Source organism: Garra rufa, chromosome 10, assembly GCF_049309525.1.
Source record: "Garra rufa chromosome 10, GarRuf1.0, whole genome shotgun sequence".
NCBI lineage: Eukaryota > Metazoa > Chordata > Actinopteri > Cypriniformes > Cyprinidae > Garra > Garra rufa.
This window is the reverse complement of record NC_133370.1, coordinates 30,559,536-30,583,648: the sequence shown is the minus strand read 5'-3', so window position 1 is coordinate 30,583,648 and position 24,113 is coordinate 30,559,536. Positions and strand designations below refer to the sequence as shown.

At 33.8% G+C, this 24,113-nt stretch overlaps 1 protein-coding gene across 1 annotated transcript; it reads left to right on the top strand.

Annotated features, from left to right (window-relative positions):
* The first annotated feature begins 126 nt into the window (after positions 1 to 126).
* pla2g4aa (phospholipase A2, group IVAa (cytosolic, calcium-dependent)) lies at positions 127 to 23,245 on the top strand. Its single transcript, XM_073849043.1, has 18 exons — positions 127 to 205; positions 447 to 536; positions 944 to 1,025; positions 1,501 to 1,649; positions 2,519 to 2,632; positions 2,715 to 2,752; positions 2,846 to 2,990; positions 3,097 to 3,233; positions 3,932 to 4,154; positions 5,529 to 5,643; positions 6,152 to 6,289; positions 7,898 to 7,987; positions 8,531 to 8,596; positions 11,229 to 11,468; positions 13,238 to 13,422; positions 17,957 to 18,146; positions 20,081 to 20,238; positions 20,319 to 23,245. Exons 2-18 carry the CDS (start codon positions 504 to 506, stop codon positions 20,457 to 20,459), a joined length of 2,244 nt encoding a protein of 747 aa, XP_073705144.1. The 5' UTR covers positions 127 to 205; positions 447 to 503; the 3' UTR covers positions 20,460 to 23,245.
* The last annotated feature ends 868 nt before the right edge of the window (positions 23,246 to 24,113 follow it).

Here is a 24,113-nt window from a genome sequence, read left to right as displayed (position 1 = left end):
CACCCCATATAGTTTTAGTTATTTTTATTTATTAAAATGTATTTGATTTACAAACGTTGTGCGAGTCGGTTCGATCGAATCATTACAGTGAACCGTCTCAAATGAACGATTCGTTCGAATCGCACAGTTACGCGCATTCCTCTTGGCTTCCTGAAAGACTATCTTGTCGAAGAGGGTCCAGCATCATTATACCACCAGCTATATGGTAAGTTCTTGCATGTTTCATTTCTCTGTAAAGTCTGTAAAACCTTTAGTATCTACGCGTGTTTGACTTAGGCTACGCAACAAAAACCTGCTTCAATAGTTTCTATCATACTTCTAAACTGAGAGCGAACTTTTGGGTCTCAGAAAGTCTGCATGTCATTTGGAAAGGCGGTATCATGTTTCAGCCGCTTGTGCGTGGACAGTATTTTTTTTTCTTCCTCTTTTTGTGTCTATTTTTACAGATGTTTTCCGCACTGTCTTGAAATAAGTGTCTTCCTGACCTCCACATTGCTGTCAGAATGTCTTCCATAGACCCCTATCAGTACATCATAGTAAGTTACTCTTTGCGTTTCACTATGTAATCAAATCTCTCAAAGTAGAACCAGTTTTATTAAATCAGAGTAAATAATTACTAATGTTTACATGGTATTTGGAGATTTTGTTTAAAATATCTATTTTCATTTTTAAGATCTATTCATTTTTCAATGTACATTAACATTTGGTCTCTTAAGTAGTGGAAAACTGTAAAGCTGCTGCTCTTTTGCAGTGGTTGGATTCATTTGCATGCAGACAGCTGCTGAATTAATGACATTAGAGACACATCTACTGCTTAGATATAATTCTGTTTGGGAATCACCTAATGTCCATTTCCTACTTCACTAGTTAAATGAGCTTCCTTTATACATTTACTGCTCTTGGCGCTCTAAATCCTTGTCATTGTGGTTCTTTATATGCGCAGGTTGAACATCAGTATTCTCACAGATTGAAAGTACTTGTGGTGCGAGCTGAAAATGTGACTAAAGGAGCATTTGGGGATTTATGTGAGTATATATTTATTCTGTCTTCTTCCTGTTTAAATGAATCTACAGTCAAACCAAAATTTATTCAGACACCTTTAACATTTCTCACTTTATGGAAGTTTATTCACTATAGTAATAAAATATGACAAGAACTCACAGAGTTAAACTGTCAGAACAAATTCATCTTGTTAATGTCTGATAACTTAGTATGACAATTTGTTGACCAATTACCAAACAATGGTTAATTTTGTTCAATCTGTGGTGTAAAAAGGTCACATTAGCAATTAAAGAAAAAACACTCAAGTCCACTGTATGAAGACTTTTTGAGTATAAAATGTCAAAGTTTGCTTTGTTTTGCTATCCTCACCTACATAAATGAACTATAGTGTCCTGCACCCACTAGTAAAAAATATCCAAAATTAAATCTGGTGTCTGAATAATTTTTGGTTTGACTGTATAACTGAGCATTCATAAGTGATTTGGTGTTTGTTCACAGTGGACACCCCAGACCCCTACGTGGAACTGTCCATTCCAACCACACCAGAGTCAAGAAAACGAACACGACACATAGATAATGACATTAACCCGAAGTGGAATGAAACATTTGAATTCATATTGGATCCCAATCAACCCAATGTTTTGGAGGTAATATAAAATCATATTCGAATTGCTTATGAAGCATTTCATTTTACTATACAGTATCGTGATTCAGTATAGTGCTCCTAAAAGGTATATGGACACTGAAGTCACATCTTAAAACACCTATGTTTAATTCAATTAGATAACAGAGTCTAGTCAAGGGGAATCCGCAGACAAATGACAATAGAACTTTATAGACTAACTAACTTTCTCAGCTGCATTTGCAATGACTTTTAACCAGCTGGTGTCATGGTGAAATTTAATGGATGTTTTGGAAGCCAGATCCCCTCAAGTGTACACAAGGGGCCCCTGAAGAGGTTTAGTTCATTACATTAACTATGAGCATGGAGAAGTTTTACAACTATAAAATTCCCAAACATGTTTTGTCTTTAAAAAATTGGGATTAGTACGTTTTTTAAAAACCAGAACAGCTTATGTGACCCTTTTAAACATTTGAAAGCTGAATAAATAAGCTTTCCATTGATGTATTGTTTGTTAGGATAGGACAATATTTAGTCGAGATACAACTGTTTAAAAATCTGGATCTGACGGTGCCTTATGAAGTTGCCCAAATGAAGTTCTTAGCAATGCATATTACTAATCAAAAATTAAGTTTTGATATATTTACAGTAGGAAATTTACAAAATATCCTAATGGAACATGATCTTTGCTTAATATCCTAATGATTTTTGGCATAAAAGAAAAATCAGTAATTTTGACCCATACAGTGTATTGTTGGCTATTGCTACAAATACACCTGTGCTACTTACGACAAATAATAACTGATGCTGTGTTAATAAAGGTGCTTTATTGAATTTAAAAGTATTAGATCATCAGCACTTATGCTTAATGCTATTTGAATGCTCTTACTTTAGATGACACTGATGGACGCAAATTACGTCATGGACGAAACCCTGGGCACGGCTAAATATTCCCTCTCAAAGCTCAAAATCGCTCAGACAGAGCATGTGACCCTATCTATTGGCAAGGTAAAGTTTTCTTTTGGTTTGAACTAAATTCATGCTGCTTTTCAGTGTCTTGTTGTTTACTATTATTGCTATACTTTTCTAGACGACAAAAGTGTACCTCGACTTGTTCTTAGAAGTGTGGTATGTATGAAGAAATGTTTATTTCTACATATTGAGTACATTTTATGCATACAAGAATGAATGAGGGACTGAAATTGTATCGTTTTTGCACAGTGCGTCCACAGACTTGCGCTTCAGCATGGCACTGTGCGATCAGGAGAAACTCTTCATGCAGACGCGCAAAGACAGGGTTATGCTCAGCATCAAGAAGCTTCTCAAAATGGAAAACCCACGCTTCCTTCCAGCCTCACCTAGAGAGGTGAAGTCAGAAACCACAAAACTGCTATTAACTGTGCTAGTCTAAAAAAAGTATCTTATCTATAGCGAGAACGATCCTTTCTGATAGCAGCTCTATTTTTGCGCAGGTTCCCACCATCGCCATTTTGGGTTCTGGAGGTGGTTTCCGAGCAATGGTTGGTTTTTCTGGCGTGATGAAGGCTCTGTATGAATCTGGGGTGCTTGACTGTGCATCATACTTGGCAGGACTTTCTGGATCAACATGGTCAGTAAAAGTCAACTGTTCACTAAACATATGCGAAAATCCAGTGGACTTCTACAGTCTTAAAAATGCCAGTAATTTTTGGTTCTCCTAAGACCCTTTCAGTGAACAGTTCTCGAAAGAATATCTTAAATTATTGAAATTTAACATTTCAATAATCTAAAGAACCTTTTTCCACTATAAAGAAACTTTTGTGCAGTGGAAAGGTTCTAAAGATGTTCATGAAGCCATAGATGCCATTAAAGAGAGGGATGCTAAACACTATTCTAAACTTTATGATCTCAACAACCATAGAAAACACTAATTACATCAAAAATGTGACCCTAGACTACAAAACCAGTCTTAAGTAGCATGGGTATATTTGTAGCAATAGCCAAAAATACATCGTAAGGGTCAAAATTATCCATTTTTCTTACCAAAAATCATTGGTAATCAAGTAAATATCATGTTCCATGAAGTTATTTTGTAAATGTCCTACCGTAAATATATGAAAAATTTATTTTTGATTAGTAATATGTATTGCTAAGACATTCATTTTAACTTTAAAGGCTATTTTCTCAGTATTTAAATTTTTTTGCACCCTCAGATTCCAGATTTTGTCCTATCCTAAACCATACATCAATGGAAAGCTTATTTATTCAGTTTTCAGATGATCACAATTTCAAAAATCTTAAACATCCACATTGGTTACATTTCTACAGGTATATGTCCATGCTGTACTCGCACCCTGAGTTTCCTACTAAAGGCCCTGCGGATATTAATAAGGAACTGATGAGCAGGGTCAGCAGTAACCCACTCAAACTTCTCCTGCCCCAAAACATCAACCGCTACGTCAAAGCCCTGTGGAAGAAGAAATCGGCCGGACAGCCTGTCACCTTTACGGACATCTTTGGGATGTTGATCGGAGAGACTCTTATTCCAGGGGTGAGATATGCAGGAATACAAACTGGGTTATTCAGAGTTTTTGCTGCGATTGGACATCAAGAGCGGCTTGAGCTGCACTGGGCTGCGCTGTACTCTATTTATACACTGTAGTTTGTTGAAGTACAAAGACTCCTTTGTATGTTGTCTCTCTGTTATGCATCCCAATGCAAATGGACCCATCTCTCTTGGGTAGGATCAACCTTGTAAATCAGGAAGATACTTTTCAATACAGGAAGGTAGTAGCCCCTGTATTTAGGATTGCACATTAGCATTAAAAAGTTTGGGATCAGTACATTTTTTTTAGCAAGAAAGAAAAGAATACTTTTCATTCCGCAGAGATGCATTAAATTGATTAAAAGTGACAGTGAAAACATTCGTAATGTTTCAAAAGATTAATGCTAAATTAATGCTGTCATGATATTTTTTTTTTACAAAAATAGTAAGCAGCATAACTGTTTCCAACCACAACTGTTTTTAATACCAAATCAGCATATTTAAATGATTTCTGAATGATTTCATCATGTGACACTGAAGACTTGAGTAATGGCTAGTGAAAATCCAGCTTGTCATTACAGGAATAAATTAGATATTAAAATATATTCTAATAGAAAACAATTATATTATATTCTAATAATATTTCACAATGTTAATGCTTTTACTGTAAAAATGCATTTTTGGTGAGCATAAGATACTTTTTTTCTCTTAACGACTCCAAATCTTTGAACTGTAGTGTATGAGAAAACGTGTACACTTAATATTCTGCATTCATGTTGTAGTTTTGTGTAATTTTGTATAATTTTCCATTTTAATGTGACATTTTATCATTTGAATAACTTTAATTGTAGAAATACGTGATATATGATGACAGACTTATTTTAGGAAAAGATCTATATTGCTTGAATAGACCGAAATTGCACCAAAATGTCATCATTTACTTACTTTTAGGCTCTCTTTCCTCTGTGGAACACAAAGGGAGGATTTTTTTGAGAATCTACTAGTTGTTTTTGTCCATGCAGTTACATGCTTAAAACAGGACACAAAATCATCATAAAAGTTTCAGATTGTAGCGCAACTTTACATACTGTACATACAATAACTAAGCGTGAGAAACAATCCTGTTTAACCAGCACAGTGTTTAAAATTTCCTCTTTTTGTGTTCCATGTAAAAAATAAGTCAGACAGGTTTGGAGCAAAATGAGGATGAGTAAATGATGAGATGAGTTTTATTTTAAGATGTGGTTTTCCTTTAATTAAATTACACTGTACTATCCTTTTAGAAAATGCTAAACAGCATGTTGACACAAGTGCTGTGGACACCTAATGAAAAAAGTTTGATCATTAAGTTTACTTTGTGTGTGTTTGTGTTTTCCACAGAGAATGAACACTAAACTGAGCTCCTTGCAGGCGAAGATTAATGAAGGCCAGAGCCCCCTTCCTCTCTTCACCTGTCTGCATGTCAAACCTGATGTCTCTGAACTCATGTTCGCAGGTAAGATGACAGTTCACGTAAACATTATTGATTGTTGTGTGAATTGTTAAAAAGAAATGAGAAAGACACAGCAACTGTCCATATTTGTAATAACTAACCAAATAGTACAAATTTGTATACCACCACTTCATAGCCTCCGTGGAAGCTGAACACTATCAATTTGTTTACATTTGCTTAATACTGTGGAAAACATGCAAATGTTTGTTATGGGGCCTAATGATTGACCCTTCAAAACTTTCAAAGCTCCTCCCACAAGAGTAGACACACTATTTTTAGAGGCTAGTCATTGTGTGGGCAGGTTGTTTTCTTCTGAATGGGATTAGAGATTGTAACTAAACACATGATGGAAGTATTTGTCAGTCACTTACTGTACTTTACGCTTTGTATTCGCGTGGACGTGAGTCACTGAGTCAAGTAGTGATTTGGTAGTGCAATGGAATATCTAAAAATGCCTGTGATTGTCATTTTGGCTGAATAATATTGAGTTTGTTTTCTCTGTCTCAATCAGACTGGGTGGAGTTCAGCCCGTATGAGATTGGCATGGCCAAATATGGCACCTTCATGTCTCCGGGGCTGTTTGGTAGCAAGTTCTTCATGGGAAACGTTGTGAAACAATATGAGGAAAACCCCTTACATTTCCTTATGGGTAAGATTGGGACTGCTCTGAATTTCAACAGAATGGTTTGCTAAGAGACCCCTCAATTTGCATGTAGTGTCACTGGATGCTGACAGTAGTACAGTTACTCGTGTACTTTGTTATTAATCATCCTTCCCGTGAATGTATAAAATATTCTCAAGAAGTTTGGCAATATATAAAGTTGGATTAATTTCAGAATCTATTTAACCTTTTAGTTCAATGAACCGATTCAGCACTCATTTAATCAGTTTGGCGATTCATTTGTGTCATTGTAAATGTCTCTATATAGCAAGTTTTTGGAACTATTTAATACTTTTATTTAGGAACGGGAGATGTAATTGATCAAAAGTGACATTAAAGCCATTTACAATATTATAACAGATTTCAATTAAAAAAAATTCTGTTCTTTGAATGTTCTATTCATCAATCAACATTTATAACAAGACTAATGATGTAAGAGTAATGATGCTGAAAATTCAGCTTTGCCATCACAGGAATAAATTACATTTTAAAATACATTTTTAAAAAGAAAACAGTTATTTTGAATTGGAAAATATTTCATGATATTGCTGTTTTTACTGTTTTAATGCATTTTCACATAAATGCAGTCTTGTTCATCATAATAGACTCTTTCAAAAACACAAAAAAGACTTATAATCTCCAAACTTTTTCAAGATAGTGTAGATAAATGATTTTTTTTAGAATTGTGATATAAACTCATAATTGCAAGTTATAAAGTCAGAGATATAAACTCACAATTCTGACACTTTTCTCAGAATTGCATGCTATAAATTGAAATGCAAGAAATAAAATCAGAATTGCATGACATAAACTCACAATTCTGACTTTTTTCTCATAATTGCGTGCTATAAACAGAAATGCAAGAATTAAAGTAATTCTGACATTTTTCTTGCAATCCTGACTGTTTTCTAAGAATTGTGAGATACATTTTCGAGGGGAAAAAAGACTTTTCTCAGAATTGCGAGTTTATTTCTCAGAATTGCAAATTTGTCTCAGAAATGACCAGTTTATGTCTCAGAACTGCAAGTTTATTTCTTAGAATTCCGAATTTGTCTCAGAATTGCGAGTTTATTTCTCCAAATTGCAAATTTGTCTCAAGATTGCAAGTTTATGTCTCAGAATTGCGAGTTTATGTCTAACAATTCTGAGAAAAAAGTAAAAAGTTTGTATCACGTAATTCTGAGAAAAAAGTCAGAAGTGTGAGATGTAAACTCACAATTGCAAGAAAAAAGTCAGAAGTGTGAGATGAAAAGTCACAACCCTTTTATTTTTTATTCAGTGGCAGAATTTTATTTAGACAGCTGCTGTTCAAAGCAAACATGAATATTGAGATAAAATAATACTCTTCATGCTTTGTTCTTACGATTAACTCGTTATATAAATGCTTTTTATGTTGAATCAAGAACACTTTTTTGAACTTCATCTTGCACTTACAACTTTCTATTACTTACTACACTTTCAATAACATTTCCTCAGTTGAAGAGGGCCAGAGTATAGGACCACTACATCTGAATTTATAAGCCTTGATCATACTTGGAATATCAGTTCCAAGTATTGTTTTCGGTAGTATGTTTAATGTAAGTGTCTGTGCTGCAGGTGTATGGGGCAGTGCTTTCTCCATCCTCTTTAACCGGGTTCTGGGGGTGAAGGAGACAACCAGCAGTAGCACTATGGAAGAGGAGCTGGGTGAGTAAGATTGTATTTAATACTTGATGAGAGAGACACATTGCTCCACATTTCAAAAGAACACAATGTAGGCCAAGTTAGATTGTTATCATATTGTCAGCTTGTATCCTTGTACCATGTTGAAATGTGCCATTACTTGTTCTTCTAGTGCAAACATGTACAGTTGACACACATTACTGCATGAGTGATAAGCGATAAGATTAACACACTGGCACACTGATCAACACACATTTGATGTGTGACCACGGCCAAACCCCCTGATGATATTCAAAGTTGAAGTAAAGCATCATATAACACTAACAGATAAGTTTGTTCAGTACGTTTATGTTGCACTGTTTTCATTTTCCTGACTGGGCCTTAATTTTAAGCTACATTCTCGTGAGTAAAAAATGAAGAATCGGGATTATAATGAAAAATCTTGCACAGAAAAAATACTTCTTTGTGATGTTCACCCATACGGTGAAACTCACAGGACCAGGAGAAGAAAGGGGTCGTCTCTTATCGTGGTAAGATCTGAAACTGTTTGCATCTTCTGTTTTTCAGAGCAAATTAAACCCGAGCATATTGTGGGTGATGATTCAGCAGATAATGAAGAGGAAACTCAAAGGGGTGAGAAAGTCCTCTCTGATCATTTATCTCTCTTTTACTTTCTTTCGTTCACACACTCATTTCAGTTCAGGCTCAACAATAACAATGACATACAGGTTTGGCTGACAGGACTGTCACATACCCTGTTAGGCTTTATGTTGCGTCATTAAATCCCATGTTTCACAATGTACATGTTTTCATGCCGAACATACTTAAACATTTGGTTTTATGTGATGTGCTAAATGCTTTTGTTTTAATTTTGTTACAAAGGTAACATTTATTTATTGATTTGATATTACCAGGGGCACGTTATGTATCTGTCTTATTTATTTATTTATTTATTTAAATTGCTACTAAACTTTTTTGTCTATGTATGTATTTCTTTATTTAGTTGAAATTACAAGGGTAACATTATGTATCTGTGTTTTTTTATTTATTGAGTCATTCATTCATTGATTTGAATTATCTGTTTTGACCGTTCATTTGTTTGTTCATTCATTCATTTAAATTGCTACCAAGGTAGCATTATCTAACTTTTTACCAGTGTTTTTTATTTATTTCATTCATTCATTTAAATTATTTAATGGTTTTGTCCATTTATTCATTCATTTATTCATTCATTTAAATTGCTACCAAGGTAGCATTATCTAACATTTTTGTCTATTTATTTAATTGATATTAACAGGGTAAAATGATGCATCTGTCTGATGTTTATTTATTAAGTCATTAATTCATTCATTTGTTTAAATTATCTGTTTTGTCTATTCATTCATTTGTGTATTCATTCATTTATTTATTCAATCATTCATTCATTCATTCATTCATTCATTCATTCATTCATTTAAATTGCTACCAAGGTAGCATTATCTGATTTGTCTATTAATTAATTAATTCATTCATTCATCTATTTATTCATTCATTTAAATTGCTACCAAGGTAGCATTATCTAGGAAGCATTATGTTGTCTATTCATTCATTCATTCATTCATTCATTTAATTATTTATTCATTCATTTAAATTGCTACCAAGGTAGCATAACTGTTTTGTCTATTCATTCATTCATTTAATTATTTATTCATTCATTTATTATTTTGTTTATTCATTCATTCATTTAAATTGCTACCAAGGTAGCAGTATCTGTTTTGTCTATTTATTTATTTATTCATTCATTTACTTATTAATTTAGTTCATTAATTCCTTTAATTTGACACCATGGTAGGATTATCTGATTTGTCTATTTATTAATTAATTAATTCATTCATTCATTTAAATTGCTACCAAGGTAGCGTTATCTATTATCTATCTAGGAAGCATTATTTTGTCAGTTCAATCATTCATTCATTTAATTATTTATTCATTCATTTAAATTGCTACCAAGGTGGCATTATCTAACTGTTTTGTCTATTTATTCATTCATTTGTTTATTCATTCATTTACTTATTCATTTATTCACTAATTAATTTAAATTGACACCAAGGGAGGATTATCTGATTTGTCTATTATTTAATTAATTCATTCATTCGTTCATTTAAATTGCTAACAAGGTAGCATTATCTATTATCTAGGAAGCATTATTTTGTCAATTCAGTCATTCATTCATTTAATTATTTATTAATTAATTTAAATTGCTACCAATGTAGCATAACTGTTTTGTCTATTCATTTATTAATGTTTTTTATTTATTCATTCATTCAATTATTTATTCATTCATTTATTATTTTGTCTATTCATTCATTCATTCATTTAAATTGCTACTAAGGTAGCAGTATCTGTTTTGTCTATTTATTTATTTACTTACTTATTCATTTATTCACTAATTCATTTAAATTGACACCAAGGTAGGATTATTTGATTTGTCTATTAATGAATGAATTAATTCATTCATTCATTTAAATTGCTACCGAGGTAGCATTATCTATTATCTATCTAGGAAGCATTATTTTGTCAATTCAATCATTCATTTAATGATTTATTCATTCATTTAAGTTGCTACCAAGTTGGTATTATCTAACTGTTTCGTCTATTCATTTATTCATTCATTCATTCATTTAAATTGCTACCAAGGTAGCATTATCTGTTTTGCCTATTTATTTATTTATTTATTCATTCATTCATTTACTTATTCATTTATTCACTAATTAATTTAAATTGACACCAAGGTAGGATTATTTGATTTGTCTATTAATTAATGAATTCATTCATTCATTCATTTAAATTGCTACCAAGGTAGCATTATCTATTATCGATCTAGAAAGCATTATTTTGTCTATTCGGTCATTCATTCATTTAATTATTTATTCATTCATTCTTTTGTTTATTCATCCATTCATTCATTCATTTATTCTTTCATTTAGTATTTATTTAAATTGCTAACAAGGTAGCATAATCTGTTTTGTCTATTCATTCGTTTAATTATTCATGTATTCATTAATTTAAATGGACACCAAGGTAGCATTATCAAACAGTCTTGTCTATTCATTTATTTGCTCGTTCATTCATTCATTCATTCAAATTTCTTTCTATCTATCTATCTATCTATCTATCTATCTATCTATCTATCTATCTATCAGATGTGGTGAAAATATTAGCAGAGCAGGTAAAAAAAAAAAAAGAGCCAGAGAATCACTGTTTGTTCTGTTTCTCTTTCATCCAGGAGGCACGGAGAACGCAGAGGCAGAAGATGAGCGGCAGCGTCATGCTCAGGCTAGCTGGGTTCAGCGCATGTTGACCTCCATAATGGGGGACACCACCCTGTTCACCACACGTGAGGGCCGTGCTGGAAAGGTGCACAATTTCATGCTGGGACTCAACCTGAACTCTACCCTGCCCTTCTCTCCCTTCAGCGGCCTCATGAACCAGACCTCCGTGGATGAGGAGGTTGATGCTGTTACAGGTACTATACAGTCATTTAGCTGCCATTTTTATGCAAATTTAGATACATTTTGATGCCAAGGACCAAACATGATGAAGCCCCTTGCAAGGTCCCTCCTTGCAAAAGCTATTGTAATATATTAGAAAAGCTATACTGTATATTTTCGTATTTCCAGACTTAACTATAATGTATGAGAAAAACTGATATTATAAAACAGTTCTAATATTGTTAATTTATCTTTTCATTTTCAGTCTGCATTATTTAAAATAATTATGTTATTATTAAATTATACAAGATAATTTAGTATGTTTTTTATGCAAAATAAGAAAAGATTAAAATAAAAAAGCATCAGCACCTAATTATTTTTTCACATATAAATATAATATTTTTTTATTAATTTATTTTTTTGTAATTTAATATTTTACATTATTATATTTGTAAAAATCTCATAATCTTGATTTTTAAAGCAAAATTAAAACTTTAAAAGATAAAAAAAGAAAAGAAAAAAGTTTAATTATTTTTTTTACAGACCCCCAACATCTAATTACGGTCTTCACATATAAATATAATAATAATTGTTATATTATATTTATAAAAATATTTTTAAACAAAATGACAAAAGAAATAAAATTTAAATTTAATGGTAAAATGGTAATGGTAAAGACAAAAAGAAAATTCACTGATATTTTGACCCCAGAAATTAAAAATGTAAAAAATGTAAAGAAAGGAAAAAAAACCTTGATTATTTTTCACAAACCCCCTAGCACCTAATTAGGGTCTTTACATATAAATATAATAATAATAGTTATATTATATTTAAAAAAATCTCTAAAAAAAAAAATTAAGCAAAATTACAGTTAAATTACAGTTAATTAAGTTAAAATATTTTTCACTGATATTTTTATAGACCCCCCAGCACCTACTTGGTGTCTTCACATATAAATCTAATAATACATTTTATATTATTATATTCATAAAAATCTCATAATCTTGATCTCACACCTCATTTTAAAACCTCCTGACTCACAGTACAAGCAAACACAAGGTGTCTTTATCAAGGACACAATAGTGAGAATTCAAGGATCACCATTCACAGGATTCACACCTACAACTTTTTGGTCCAGAATCTTAGTCTGTATTTAAGTGCCTGTATTTCAGTACCCTTAGTCCCTAAAACCTCTACTTAACCTGGTCTTGTGAAGTATGCGGTTAAAAGAAATGGGTGTGACAGACTGTAGGTGGAACAATAGACTGAAATCTGGTCAGGTGCCACGGGACATGATGATGGGCTTTCAAACATTATTGGTGTCTGAGTGGGAGGAAGTCAGTTAGTCAACTCTCAAAACTTCTTACATCTAAGAAAAAGCAACACACCCACTCTAGATTAACTTATCTCCCAGGGGTTAAATATGCAGAAACATCACACAGGAAGCATCTTTGACACTTGCATGTCACTGCAAGATCACCGATCGTGTTAAATGAGACAGTTTTGTGCTCTTTCTTCAGTTTATGTGTCATTCTGTTAATCTCACCAGTGAAGAAGGCACACTCTCATTTATAATTACTGATAATAATAGCACTGCATGTCTCTTTGACTCAGCACCAGTCTACTTCCTGTTGCTCTTGGGTGTGGGAAAATAGATAAGCACTTATAAGAATTTGTACAGTAATGTTGAATAAATGATGAAATTGTTGCATAAAATTTTCATTACTCACAAACAGCTAGGTGACGGCATCCTGTAGTTCCTTTCAGACCACAGTGATAACATTGAAATGAAATTTTCCTGCAGATCCTGACGAGTTTGAGCGAATCTATGAGCCCCTAGATGTGAAGAGCAAGAAAATCCACGTGGTGGACAGCGGTCTGACCTTTAACCTGCCCTATCCTCTCATTCTGCGGCCACAGAGAGGAGTTGACCTCATCATTTCCTTCGACTTCTCAGCCAGGCCCAGTGACTCCAGCCCGCCATTCAAAGTAAGTGGTTGACATTAATAGGGCTGCAATGAGTCCTCGTTTCAATTTTAATACTCGATAAAATCCTCAACTACAATTTCCCCATGATGAGTAACCGGCAAGATACCAGAAGTACCTGTTCCACGAATGAGAATCTATGAAACGCATTTTTAGATCATAATTGAACCATAAGGCTATTGTGAATTCATAAACGCTATGATTCAGTTAAATAAATATATGCGATGCAGGTTTAATATATGCACTTTAATTATTTACATGCGTGTAGGTTAAGTACATCTGTGTCAGATCAGCTTTGTTCACAGTAAATGCTGCTCCACACAAACTTTTATTATTTACATGTGAACTCGTCTCTGCATATTATTGTGAGTTTGAGTTTAATATTATAACGTTCATCTAGGAATGCTATGTGCGACATTTCATCAGATTTGTAAGGTAAATCATTTATAAACCTACATAAACGCAGGAGAATACATTAGTATTTCTGCTGTCAAACAAATAATTGCGATTATTGCATACAAAATAAAGATTTTTGCTTAAATAATATATGTATGTGTACTGTGTATATTTTTTTATTTATAAATGCACACACATACTTTATATTCTTTTATACTACAGGGCCGTTGAATACTTGAATCTGATTGGTTGATGAATGTTCTAATAGTGTGCATTATTTTCAGGGAATCGCACGGCGAACGTATTACATGTCTATATCACAATCACCACACGATTTCAGTTATTTCAAAGGTCCTAACAGCCTAAAACAACAAAATAACGAAAAACCCACAACGACACTGGCCAAACAAATAAATACAGTAAACAATAGGACTAAAACGACAGATTATTACCATATTTTTGCCACAATATTAGTTTTATTACATACGGAAAGCACAAACTCTATTTTTCCCACTCTCTCTCCCTTACAGACGCACACATACAGTTTGCACACACGTTAGCATATTAAGTAAAATTAACTTAAAGTTTTACTACTAGTAGAGACTAATTAGAGAGATTATTCATTTGACAGCACAAATACTAATGTATTCTCCTGCGTTTACGTAGCTTTATAAATTATTTACCTTACAAATCTGATGAAATAGTGCACAAAGCATTCCCAGATGAATGTTATAATAAACCTAAACTCACAGTAACATGCAGAGACGAGTTTGAGACGCTCCACACATATAAAAATAAAAGTTTGTGTGGAGCAGCATTTACTGTGAACGAAGCAGATCTAACACGGACGTACTTAACCTACACGCATGTAAATAATGAAAGTGCATATTAAACCTGCATCGCTTATATTCATTTAACTGAATCATAGCATTTATAAATTCACATTAGCATTATAGTTTACATTTTTTCTAAAAATGTGTTTCATGGATTCTCATTCACGGAATGCACTACTTCTGGTTTTTAGCCATTTACTCCTGTCTGTCTGTCTGTCAGTCTGTCTAGACTTCATTATTAACTGCATTAGTTTGCTATCAATGGCTAAAGTGTCGTTACTAGGTTTAAAATGACGTTTTGGAATTAGCAACGTAGGCTTTGGATGAGCTGCGTAAGAAATTAATCTTACTCACAACAGCGGTTTAAGGACAAAAACCAGAGTGTCTTGAAATATATCATCTGATCGATGGATGTCTTGAGGTGTGGTAACCGTAGCGTATAAATTGAACGGAATAATTAACTTCGATCCGTTCAATTCTACAAAAATATTACGCTTTGCATCGTGGCCACATCACCACCTCGGGTGTGCATTATTTTCTAAGAATTCAACGGCCTGTCATCAATTACTCCTTACATATTTTATATTTTATATATATATATATATATATATATATATATATATATATATATATAGATAGATAGATAGATAGATAGATTTAATATATAAACTAAAAAATTTTCTTAAATAAATATTTGCATGTGTTTGTATTTTTATATCAATAAATATACACAGTACTCACACATATTATGTAAACAAAAACTTTTATTTTGGATGCAATTAACCACAATTAATTGTTTGACAGCACAAATACTAATGTGTTCTCCTGCATTTATGTAGGTTTATAAATGATTTACCTTACAAATCTGATGAAATGGCGCACATAGTGTTCCCAGATAAACGTCATAATAAACCCAAACTGACGATAATATGCAGAGATGAGTTTGAGATGCTCGACACATGTAAACAATAAAAGTTTGTGTGGAGCAGCATTTACATTGAATAAAGCCACTCTGCTTAACCATTAATCGTTTGACAGCACTAAATTTGGTATCTTTCTAAATATGCTAACTGTTCATCGTGATTTCAAACTTAAAATCTCAAACCCTCACTCTGAGTTTATACGTTTTGATGTCCACATATTCAAGAAAGTGCAGTGGCTGTAGCATTTCTGTCATAAAAAAATGGCCAAATATTAAAGATTAAGTGGACATTTGAATTAAATGTTGTTTAGTCAGTATTAAACAAGGATTAGATTGTGCAGTAAAGTGTAAAAACAATTGTAACAATTATAACATTTGTTATAATGCGAAATATACAGTACATAAGTTCTTTTGTTTATAATACATTATGCGTACTTGTTTTTGATACTGTATTTGAGCTAATTATTATTGCTATTTTATATGTATTTAAGTCATTTTAAAATCCATTGTTTAATTTGTTAAAAAATATATGTAATTATCCTACTACTCAATTAATCTTCAGAATAATTGACCGAATACTTGATTACCAAAATAATTATTAGTGACAGCCCTAGACATGAAGCGTATTTATGACATGTACATATTAAAGGTGCTGTATGTAATTTTCTGACTGTACTAAAGCATAAAAAATACCAAAATATATTTGCAGATATTTAGGACACATTTAGTTCACATACTTGTTTAAATAGTTATTCTAGTTATTCCAGTTATTCTACTTTGAAATGTGCGTTCTGTGTCAGAATGTCTGTTTGGTTTTGGTCTGTGTGACTCCACCCACTGCCAGTTTACCCAATACTATTTCCAACGCCCTGGGTTGCCAGTTGTTGGACAACAGCATATTGCAGCCAGGAAATGAGCTCAATCAGAGATAACAGATTCTACCCAATGTAAAAATCCTCTGCATTAGTTTCAAGTTTTTCGCCTTTCGTTGTCAATTGTGCTCATTCCTGTTGCATGTCCTCAACCTGGCGACCCGTGTGAGCGTTGAGTCTAGGAGAAAACGCGTGGGAGAAACAAATCTCTTTTTTTTAAGAATGATATGAATGTATTTAAATGTGGATTTGCATCAGAAAAGTTCAGATAAACTAAGGTCATACAATGCAGATTGTGGTTAGAGTAAAGAGGAAGTCCATTACTGGTTTCACGGTTTCTGCCTTTTAGCTCAGTTCCCGGGAGCATAGCAGACTGGCAGTTGTGTGTGTATATATATATATACTAGTGGTGGGCCGTTATCGGCGTTAACGTGAGACTCTTATCAGGCGATAAAAAAAATATCGCCTTTAATCTATTCTCAAAGTTGGGTTGGGAGCTGGGTCTATACTACGTAAGCTATGATGATTTTCACCTTGATATTTTAGCGTGGATGTATACCTAGCCGAATTGCACTGTAGGCGGCGAGAATGAGTGTTCAATCTGTGTGTATGCCTACTGTGAAATTACCACATCAAACGAGACGTGCTAACATGGATGCAGCTATGAAGCCGCCGGGTTTGCTTCAGGGCAGGTGCGTTGCTACTAGACCCTTTTTACTGGGGCACGTGCGTGAGTTATAATTTACTTTGATAATCCCGAATTAAAGACATTATAAGCAACAATTGAATTGACGCTTCTAAAAGCAACGCAGTTTAACCGAAGACTATGCACACAGATATCCATGCCCGTGCGCGTCTGTGTATTTAACTGCAACGCGCATGTCGCACAGCCTTTTACGCAGAAGTACATGCAGCGTAGGAATAGTTGGTTACACAAGTTTGTATAGTTAATTGTGTTGTAAATGCAATTGTCAAGCAGTTTGTGATGCATTTTGGAAACAGGAGATGACCCCTGGTTTAATGTGCCCCCTGGCTTGAGAAACCTGTTCTCAAAGACTTACTTTCAGTCATTATTTGGGTAGCACACATATTCTGAAAGCCTTCGGCAGAATTCAAAATAAGCCATTTTAATCTTGATTAATCTAGATTAATTCCAAGATTACAGTGAGATTAATCTAAATTAAAAAAAATAATCTATGCCCACCACTAATATATATATATGTATATATATATATATATATATATATATAAATATATATACTGTGATGGCAAAAGGTAATTTTCAACAGCCATTACTTGAGTCTTTGGTGTCGCATGATCCTTCAGAAATCATTCTGAGATGCTGATTTGCTGCTCATTAAACATTTCTTATTATTATCAATGTTGAAATCAGTGGCGTTGCTTAATATGTGTGTGGAAACTGTGCTACATTTTTATTCACATTTCAAAACAACTGCATTTGTTTGAAATCTTTTGTAACGTTACAAATGTCTGTTCTTGTTTGTCTGTGTCAGGAGATACTGTTGGCTGAAAAATGGGCCCGTATGAATAAACTGCCGTTCCCTAAGATCGATTCAAAAGTATTTGACCGAGAGGGTCTGAAGGAGTGCTATGTGTTCAAACCAAACAAGGGAGACAAGAGCTGCCCCACCATCATTCATTTTGTCTTGGCCAACATCAACTTTCGGAACTTTAAAGCCCCAGGTGAGAGCATATCATTGTAAAACTACACTTGCAAATGAACAACCAGTCTGTGAATATGCGATTTTATGTTTCACTTCCTTGAAATTACAGTTGGGGTCAAAAGTTTACATACACCTTGCAGAATCTGCTAAATCTTTATTATTTTACCAAAATAAAATCAAATTTAGTACTGACCTGAATAAGATATTTCACATAAAAGACGTTTACATAGAGTCCACAAGAGAAAATAATAGTTGAATTTATAAAAACCTGTTCAAAAGTTTACATACACTTTATTCTTAATACTTGTTGTTGGTACCTAAATGACCCACAGCTGTGTTTGTTTGTTTGTTTAGTGAGTTGTTCATGAGTCCCTTGTTTGTCCTGAACAGTTAACCTGCCTGCTGTTCTTCAGAAAAATTCTTCAGGTCCCACAATTCTTCAGGTTTTGATCTTACTGCATTTTTGTGTATTTGAACCCTTTCCAGCAATGACTGTATGATTTTGAGATCCATCTTTTTACACTGAGGACAACTGATGGACTGCAAAACTATTACAGAAGGTTCAAATGCTCAAAGATGCTTCAGAAGAACAAAATATGCATTAAGAGCCAGGGAGTGAAAATTTTTGAATTTGAAGATCAGGGTAAATTGAACTTATTTTCTCTTTTGGGAAAAATGTAAGTAACTGTAGCTTCTAAAGGGCAGTACTACATGAAAAAAATATGATATTTAGGCAAAATAAGAAAAATGTACACATCCTCACTCCGTTCAAAAGTTTACACCCCTGGCTCTTAAATTATGGCATTTCCTTCTGGAGCATCAGTGAGCGTTTGACACTTCTGTAAGAGTTGCAAATGAGTCCCTCAGTTGCCCTCAGTGTGAAAAAATGGATCTCAAAATCATAGTCATTGTTGAAAGGGTTTAAATACACAAAAATGCTGAAAAATCAAATAATTTGTGGGATCTGAAGGAATTTTCTGAAGAACAGCAGGCAGTTTAATTGTTCAGGACAAACAAGGGACTCATGGACAACTATCACTAAACAAAAAAAAAAGTAGCTGTGGATCATTCAGGTAACAACACAGTATTAGGAATCAAGTGTATGTAAACTTTTGAACAGTGTTATTTTTATAAATTCATCTATTATTTTCTTTAGTGGGCTATATGTAAACATCTTTTATGTGAAATATCTTACTCAGGTCAGTACTAAATAAAAAATTACATGCATTTTGTATAGTAAAATAATTCATATTTAGCAGATTCTGCAAGGTGTACGTAAACTTTTGACCTCAACTGTATGTTTATAACTTAAAAAAAAAAACTAAATAACAATAATAGTTTTAACTCATTTCAAATCAGACATGACCTGCAATAAACTGGCTCAATTAGTAAGTGAGTCATTCCAGCCTTTTCTGTGAAGTAGTGAGTTGTCTAATTGATTCAGTCTATGATTCAGACTCTGTGGCTCCTGCTGCGTGTTCACTTCAAGATGATTCACCAACTGGGTCCACTGATTCATAATAAAAGAATCACAGTGATTCGATTACAAATTGTAAAGCACTGTATGTGTGTTTTTGTGTACAGTCAACAGAGACAACACAATAGAAAGTTTTATCAATAATTATTCGTCAGTGCACACAATTCAGCTATTAATAATATTATATATATTACAGAAGATATATAAATGTTTTTTTTTTTTCAGTTAACATTTTAAATGAATGCATTTCAAATATATTCGGTCAAGTCTTAAGGCAACATTGAAATGCAAGGATTCAGACTCGTATTTAAACTTACAAATACTGTTTTAGGAGGTTGGAATTTTTTAAATGAAGAAATGCTATGATGTCAAGTGAATCAGATCCTGTACTATTTTTAGGTACCTAGTTAAAGTTGATTGACGTGAACTCCTTCTTGTAACAAAAGGTCTCAATAATAATTTCTGTTGTTTTGAAGGAGTTCCCAGAGACACAGACAAGGAGATAGAGTTCGGCGACTTTGACATATTTGACGATCCAGCCTCTCCCTTCTCCACTTTCAACTTCCAATACTCCAACCAGGCTTTCAGAAGGCTTCATGACCTCATGGAGTTTAACACGCTCAACAACATTGAGGTCAGTTCTTTTCCTTCAAACTCTGATTCAGACCATTAGTTTCTGGTCTTCATTCTAAATGACTCTCTTTTGTTTCACAGGTTATAAAAGAAGCAATTAAAGACAGCATTCTCCAGAGACGAGAGAACCCCTCACGCTGCTCGGTTTCCCTTTCACTGAATGAAATCGAAAACAAGAAGTTTCTGAAACGAGATACCAGCAATGCAAAACGTCACACCTAACAGATAGCTGCAGAAAGCTACGGAAAAGCCTTGACGTGTGAAACTGCATTCGTCCACTGGTGCTGATTCTCATTCAGCCATTTTATGAGAATCACAGAGCAGATTCATCAGACAAGACTGGATTGACAAGAGTCATTTTTATGCTGCATTCCCGATAACTTTGAATTCTCCCACCTCCTACTTAAAGAGATAGTTCACCCAAAAATGAAAATTCTGTCATTAGTTGTTTACCCTTATATCGTTCCAAACCCGTAAGCCCTTCATTGATCTTTAAAAGATATTTTCATAAAATCTGAGAGCTTTCTAACATGTTCAAGGCCCAGAAAGGTATAAAATAGTCCATGTGACATCAGTGGTTCAACCTTAGTTTTGTGAAGCTACAAAAATGTTTCTTGTGCGCAAAGAAAACAAAAATGTCAACATTATTCAACAATTCCATCTCTTCCATGTCATTACCACAGTACATGTGTTTCAAAGAGAAGAAATTATTGAATGGAGACATTTTTGTTTTCTTTGTGCACAAAAATGTTTTTTGTAGCTTCATAAAACTGGAACGTTATTATTAAGTGACTTACATTGTCTGACTATAACACTATTGCCTGATTTTGTTGTTTGGTCGTCAAAAGTAGTCACAACTGAGCCGCTGCGCATCTCCATTCAAACACAGCGGTGTTTCGTTTATGAATGAATGTGCGTTTTTAAACGAATCTAGTGAAATGATTCAATTTCCCATTCATAAAGAATTCCCATTCCCATTCATCTTTTCGAACGAATCAAATGAATGAAATGATTCAGTAATTAAATCAGTGTCTTGTCGCCACCTGCTGGCAGGTCTTTTCAGTTATTTAAATCTTTAATATTTCTGTATTCAAAATTTTACATTTAAAACACTAATCTCAACATGAATTCATGAATTTGATTGCACTCATGCCACCTCTGAGCCTCGTTAAACATATGAAAAGGTAAAAACAAACTCGCCTGTATATCACTTTGAGTCAAATATCACCTCGTAATTAAGGCTAATTTTTTTATCAGATTTTTTACAAGTGCTCCTATCAAGAAAAGTAAGCGTAGAGCCCTGCCTTACTACTTTCCTGGTCCTTGAACATCTTGAACAGTTGCGTTGCTGTCGATACAGGGTCAGAAAGGTCTCGAATTTAATCAAAAATATCTTTATTTGTGTTCCGAAGATGACTAAGGACTTATAGGTTTGAACCGACTTCAGGGTGAGTAATTAATGACAGAATTTTTACATTTTTGGGTGAACTTTCCCTTCAAAGATAACCACTTGAAACACATTTAAGGTCAGACTTCCGATTTGTACCAACCAGGCTTATTAACGTTAGGCAAAATTACAACCGTTAAAAAACATGTATATTAATCATTCTAAAATAACACTGGTACACAAGAAGCACCATTTGACATCGTTACCAAGTTGGTAGCAAATAAAACGGCATTCTGTGGTTATTTTGAAACAGAGGTGGGCAATTCCAAGATCCAGATTGTCTGGAACGTATCATGACTGGAATGCTGGAATTACCAGTTCAAGCCTTCCCACCTCCGACTTCATCTAGAATGCAGGATCAGGAACAGAATCTACAGGCATTTTTTGTATTTTCTGCACTGATTTTGCGGACACTTCTGTGAAATAGATTTAAATATGGTCAAATCTAAGTCGAGAGTACTCTTATTAGTCACTGAGAACTTTAAGTTAGCCAAAATATTTAATAAACAAACACACACAATGGGCAGGGGACGTGAAGAACTTTCTAACATTCAGGACCATTTCAAAACGTGCTTACAAATCTGTCTGCGTACTTCTCTACGGGTTCCAAGGAGCCAAGTACTGGCAGCCTTGGTTTCACTTGACATTTTGAGCATTAAATACGGTTCTGGGAGTAATTTACGGTCCTGAGCCTCAGGACACGCTGTTCCTCATGTGATAAGAAAACAATTGATGTTCTCCGTTCAGTTCTACTGTGACGCACCTATGACCAGTAGATGGTTGATGGTTAGCCTTGCCTTCAGGACAGGATTCATCTCATATTTTAGCGAAAGATTCATCGCTTAGGAACTGGATTCAGCTGCTTCTATTTATTTTGCTTACAAATGTCGTCTCCTGCCCAAGGGGTGAAAGGAAGAAGGTAAAAAGCCATCTTACACCTCCCACGCAGGACTCCACCTCCTTGTGAGATGTCAGGAATAATGACATGATGGGACACGTTGCGAAAATCGCATTTCCTGTTTGCATCAGATATATTTGTGGCACATACAGATCTAACACATAATCATTCCTCCGGTTTACATGCTTTATATGATGAACGTGTATACAGGATTATTTATTTGTATGCTTATTGTGTTTTAAAATCATTTTAAAACAATTTGGACATCTCAAAATAAATATTAAAAAAGTGCTTAAAGCAAAGCAAGTAAGGTCATTTATAAAAACTGAACTGAGGTCAGTAGGATAAAGGTGGCAGGTAGATACCTGAAATACAGGTTTGTGTAGTAAAAATAGACCCGAGCATTAGAGTGCACTTTAAGTCCGAAATAATGCCTACTATTACACATTCCTTGCTGTTTGTGGACTGTACAGTTTGGATTTGACAAAATCATGATGTTGCCAACACCACAACTGTCCGATTGTTTAAAAGTGAGCATGTACTGTATGTTTGTATGATTCGTGTAACAGAGTTATCTTAAATATGTACATTTAAGTGATGTTACTAGCCTGTGTAGTGTAGAGTTGTGCATAAACACAATAAAAGGAGATTCGTGCCAATGAATGGTCTGAGGAATTTTTACTGGAATTATACACACAAAGTGTTTACTTGAAGAAACTGACTCAGGATCAGGATACTGACCCATTTGTCAGCATTACAAACAAAGAAATAAGTGTGGAAATAAGTTTTATACTCATTGGTTTTGCAAAAAGATGCCTCATTTGAGGAAATGTGTAGTTAGTGGTAAAAGTTGTTGGGAATTTCCTGACAAGTACTGTACAGTAAACTGAAAATTCAAAACAAGGTTTAAGCTGTTCATATGACTACCACAGAAATTATTTTGAATAGTTTGTAAAATCACATTTATTGTGTTTTAGCATTTTGTATCTTACCCAGGATAACATTTTTCACAAGCCAAAGAAATAACAGTTCATATTTTATAAATGGCTATTATCAATCATAATAGTATAGATCTCAGCTGTGGGAAATGTTCTTCCTGCTTTTATTTTCTCTATTCTCCTCTTTCAAGTTCTTACACTTTTCCTCTGAAACATTTCACGATTATTGTTTAGTCCAGTGTATTATGTGATTGGTGTGTAAACCTCAAACTATGTGAAAGCAGATTATTAATGATTGTCATATATGAAGTTTAGAGAGACAGGTTCTTCTTTATAAAAAAAAATTGATGTAATGGTTTGAGTGTTTTGCTCATCTATCAGAGGCTGTAATCCAAAACTCGTGCTATTGCTCAGGGAATTTCACACATTTGATGTCAATATGATGAAAAAATGTTATTACCATAATTCATGCCACCTCATTCATATACAGATCTGGCCATTTAAAATGCGCGCGGGAAGTAAAGTGGTCTCGCGTGACGCCGGTGTATTCCAAAGGAACACGGAAAATACAATGACATAGGAAAGACATGATC

What these genes read in the sequence shown, in the direction of transcription:
- pla2g4aa (XM_073849043.1), top strand. Translation starts at nt 504, where the DNA reads ATGTCTTCCATAGACCCCTATCAGTACATCATA. An exon ending in GGACTTTCTGGATCAACATG is followed by an intron (nt 3,234 to 3,931) that starts GTCAGTAAAAGT and finishes ACATTTCTACAG; the next exon opens with GTATATGTCCATGCTGTACT. An exon ending in GAGAGACTCTTATTCCAGGG is followed by an intron (nt 4,155 to 5,528) that starts GTGAGATATGCA and finishes TGTTTTCCACAG; the next exon opens with AGAATGAACACTAAACTGAG.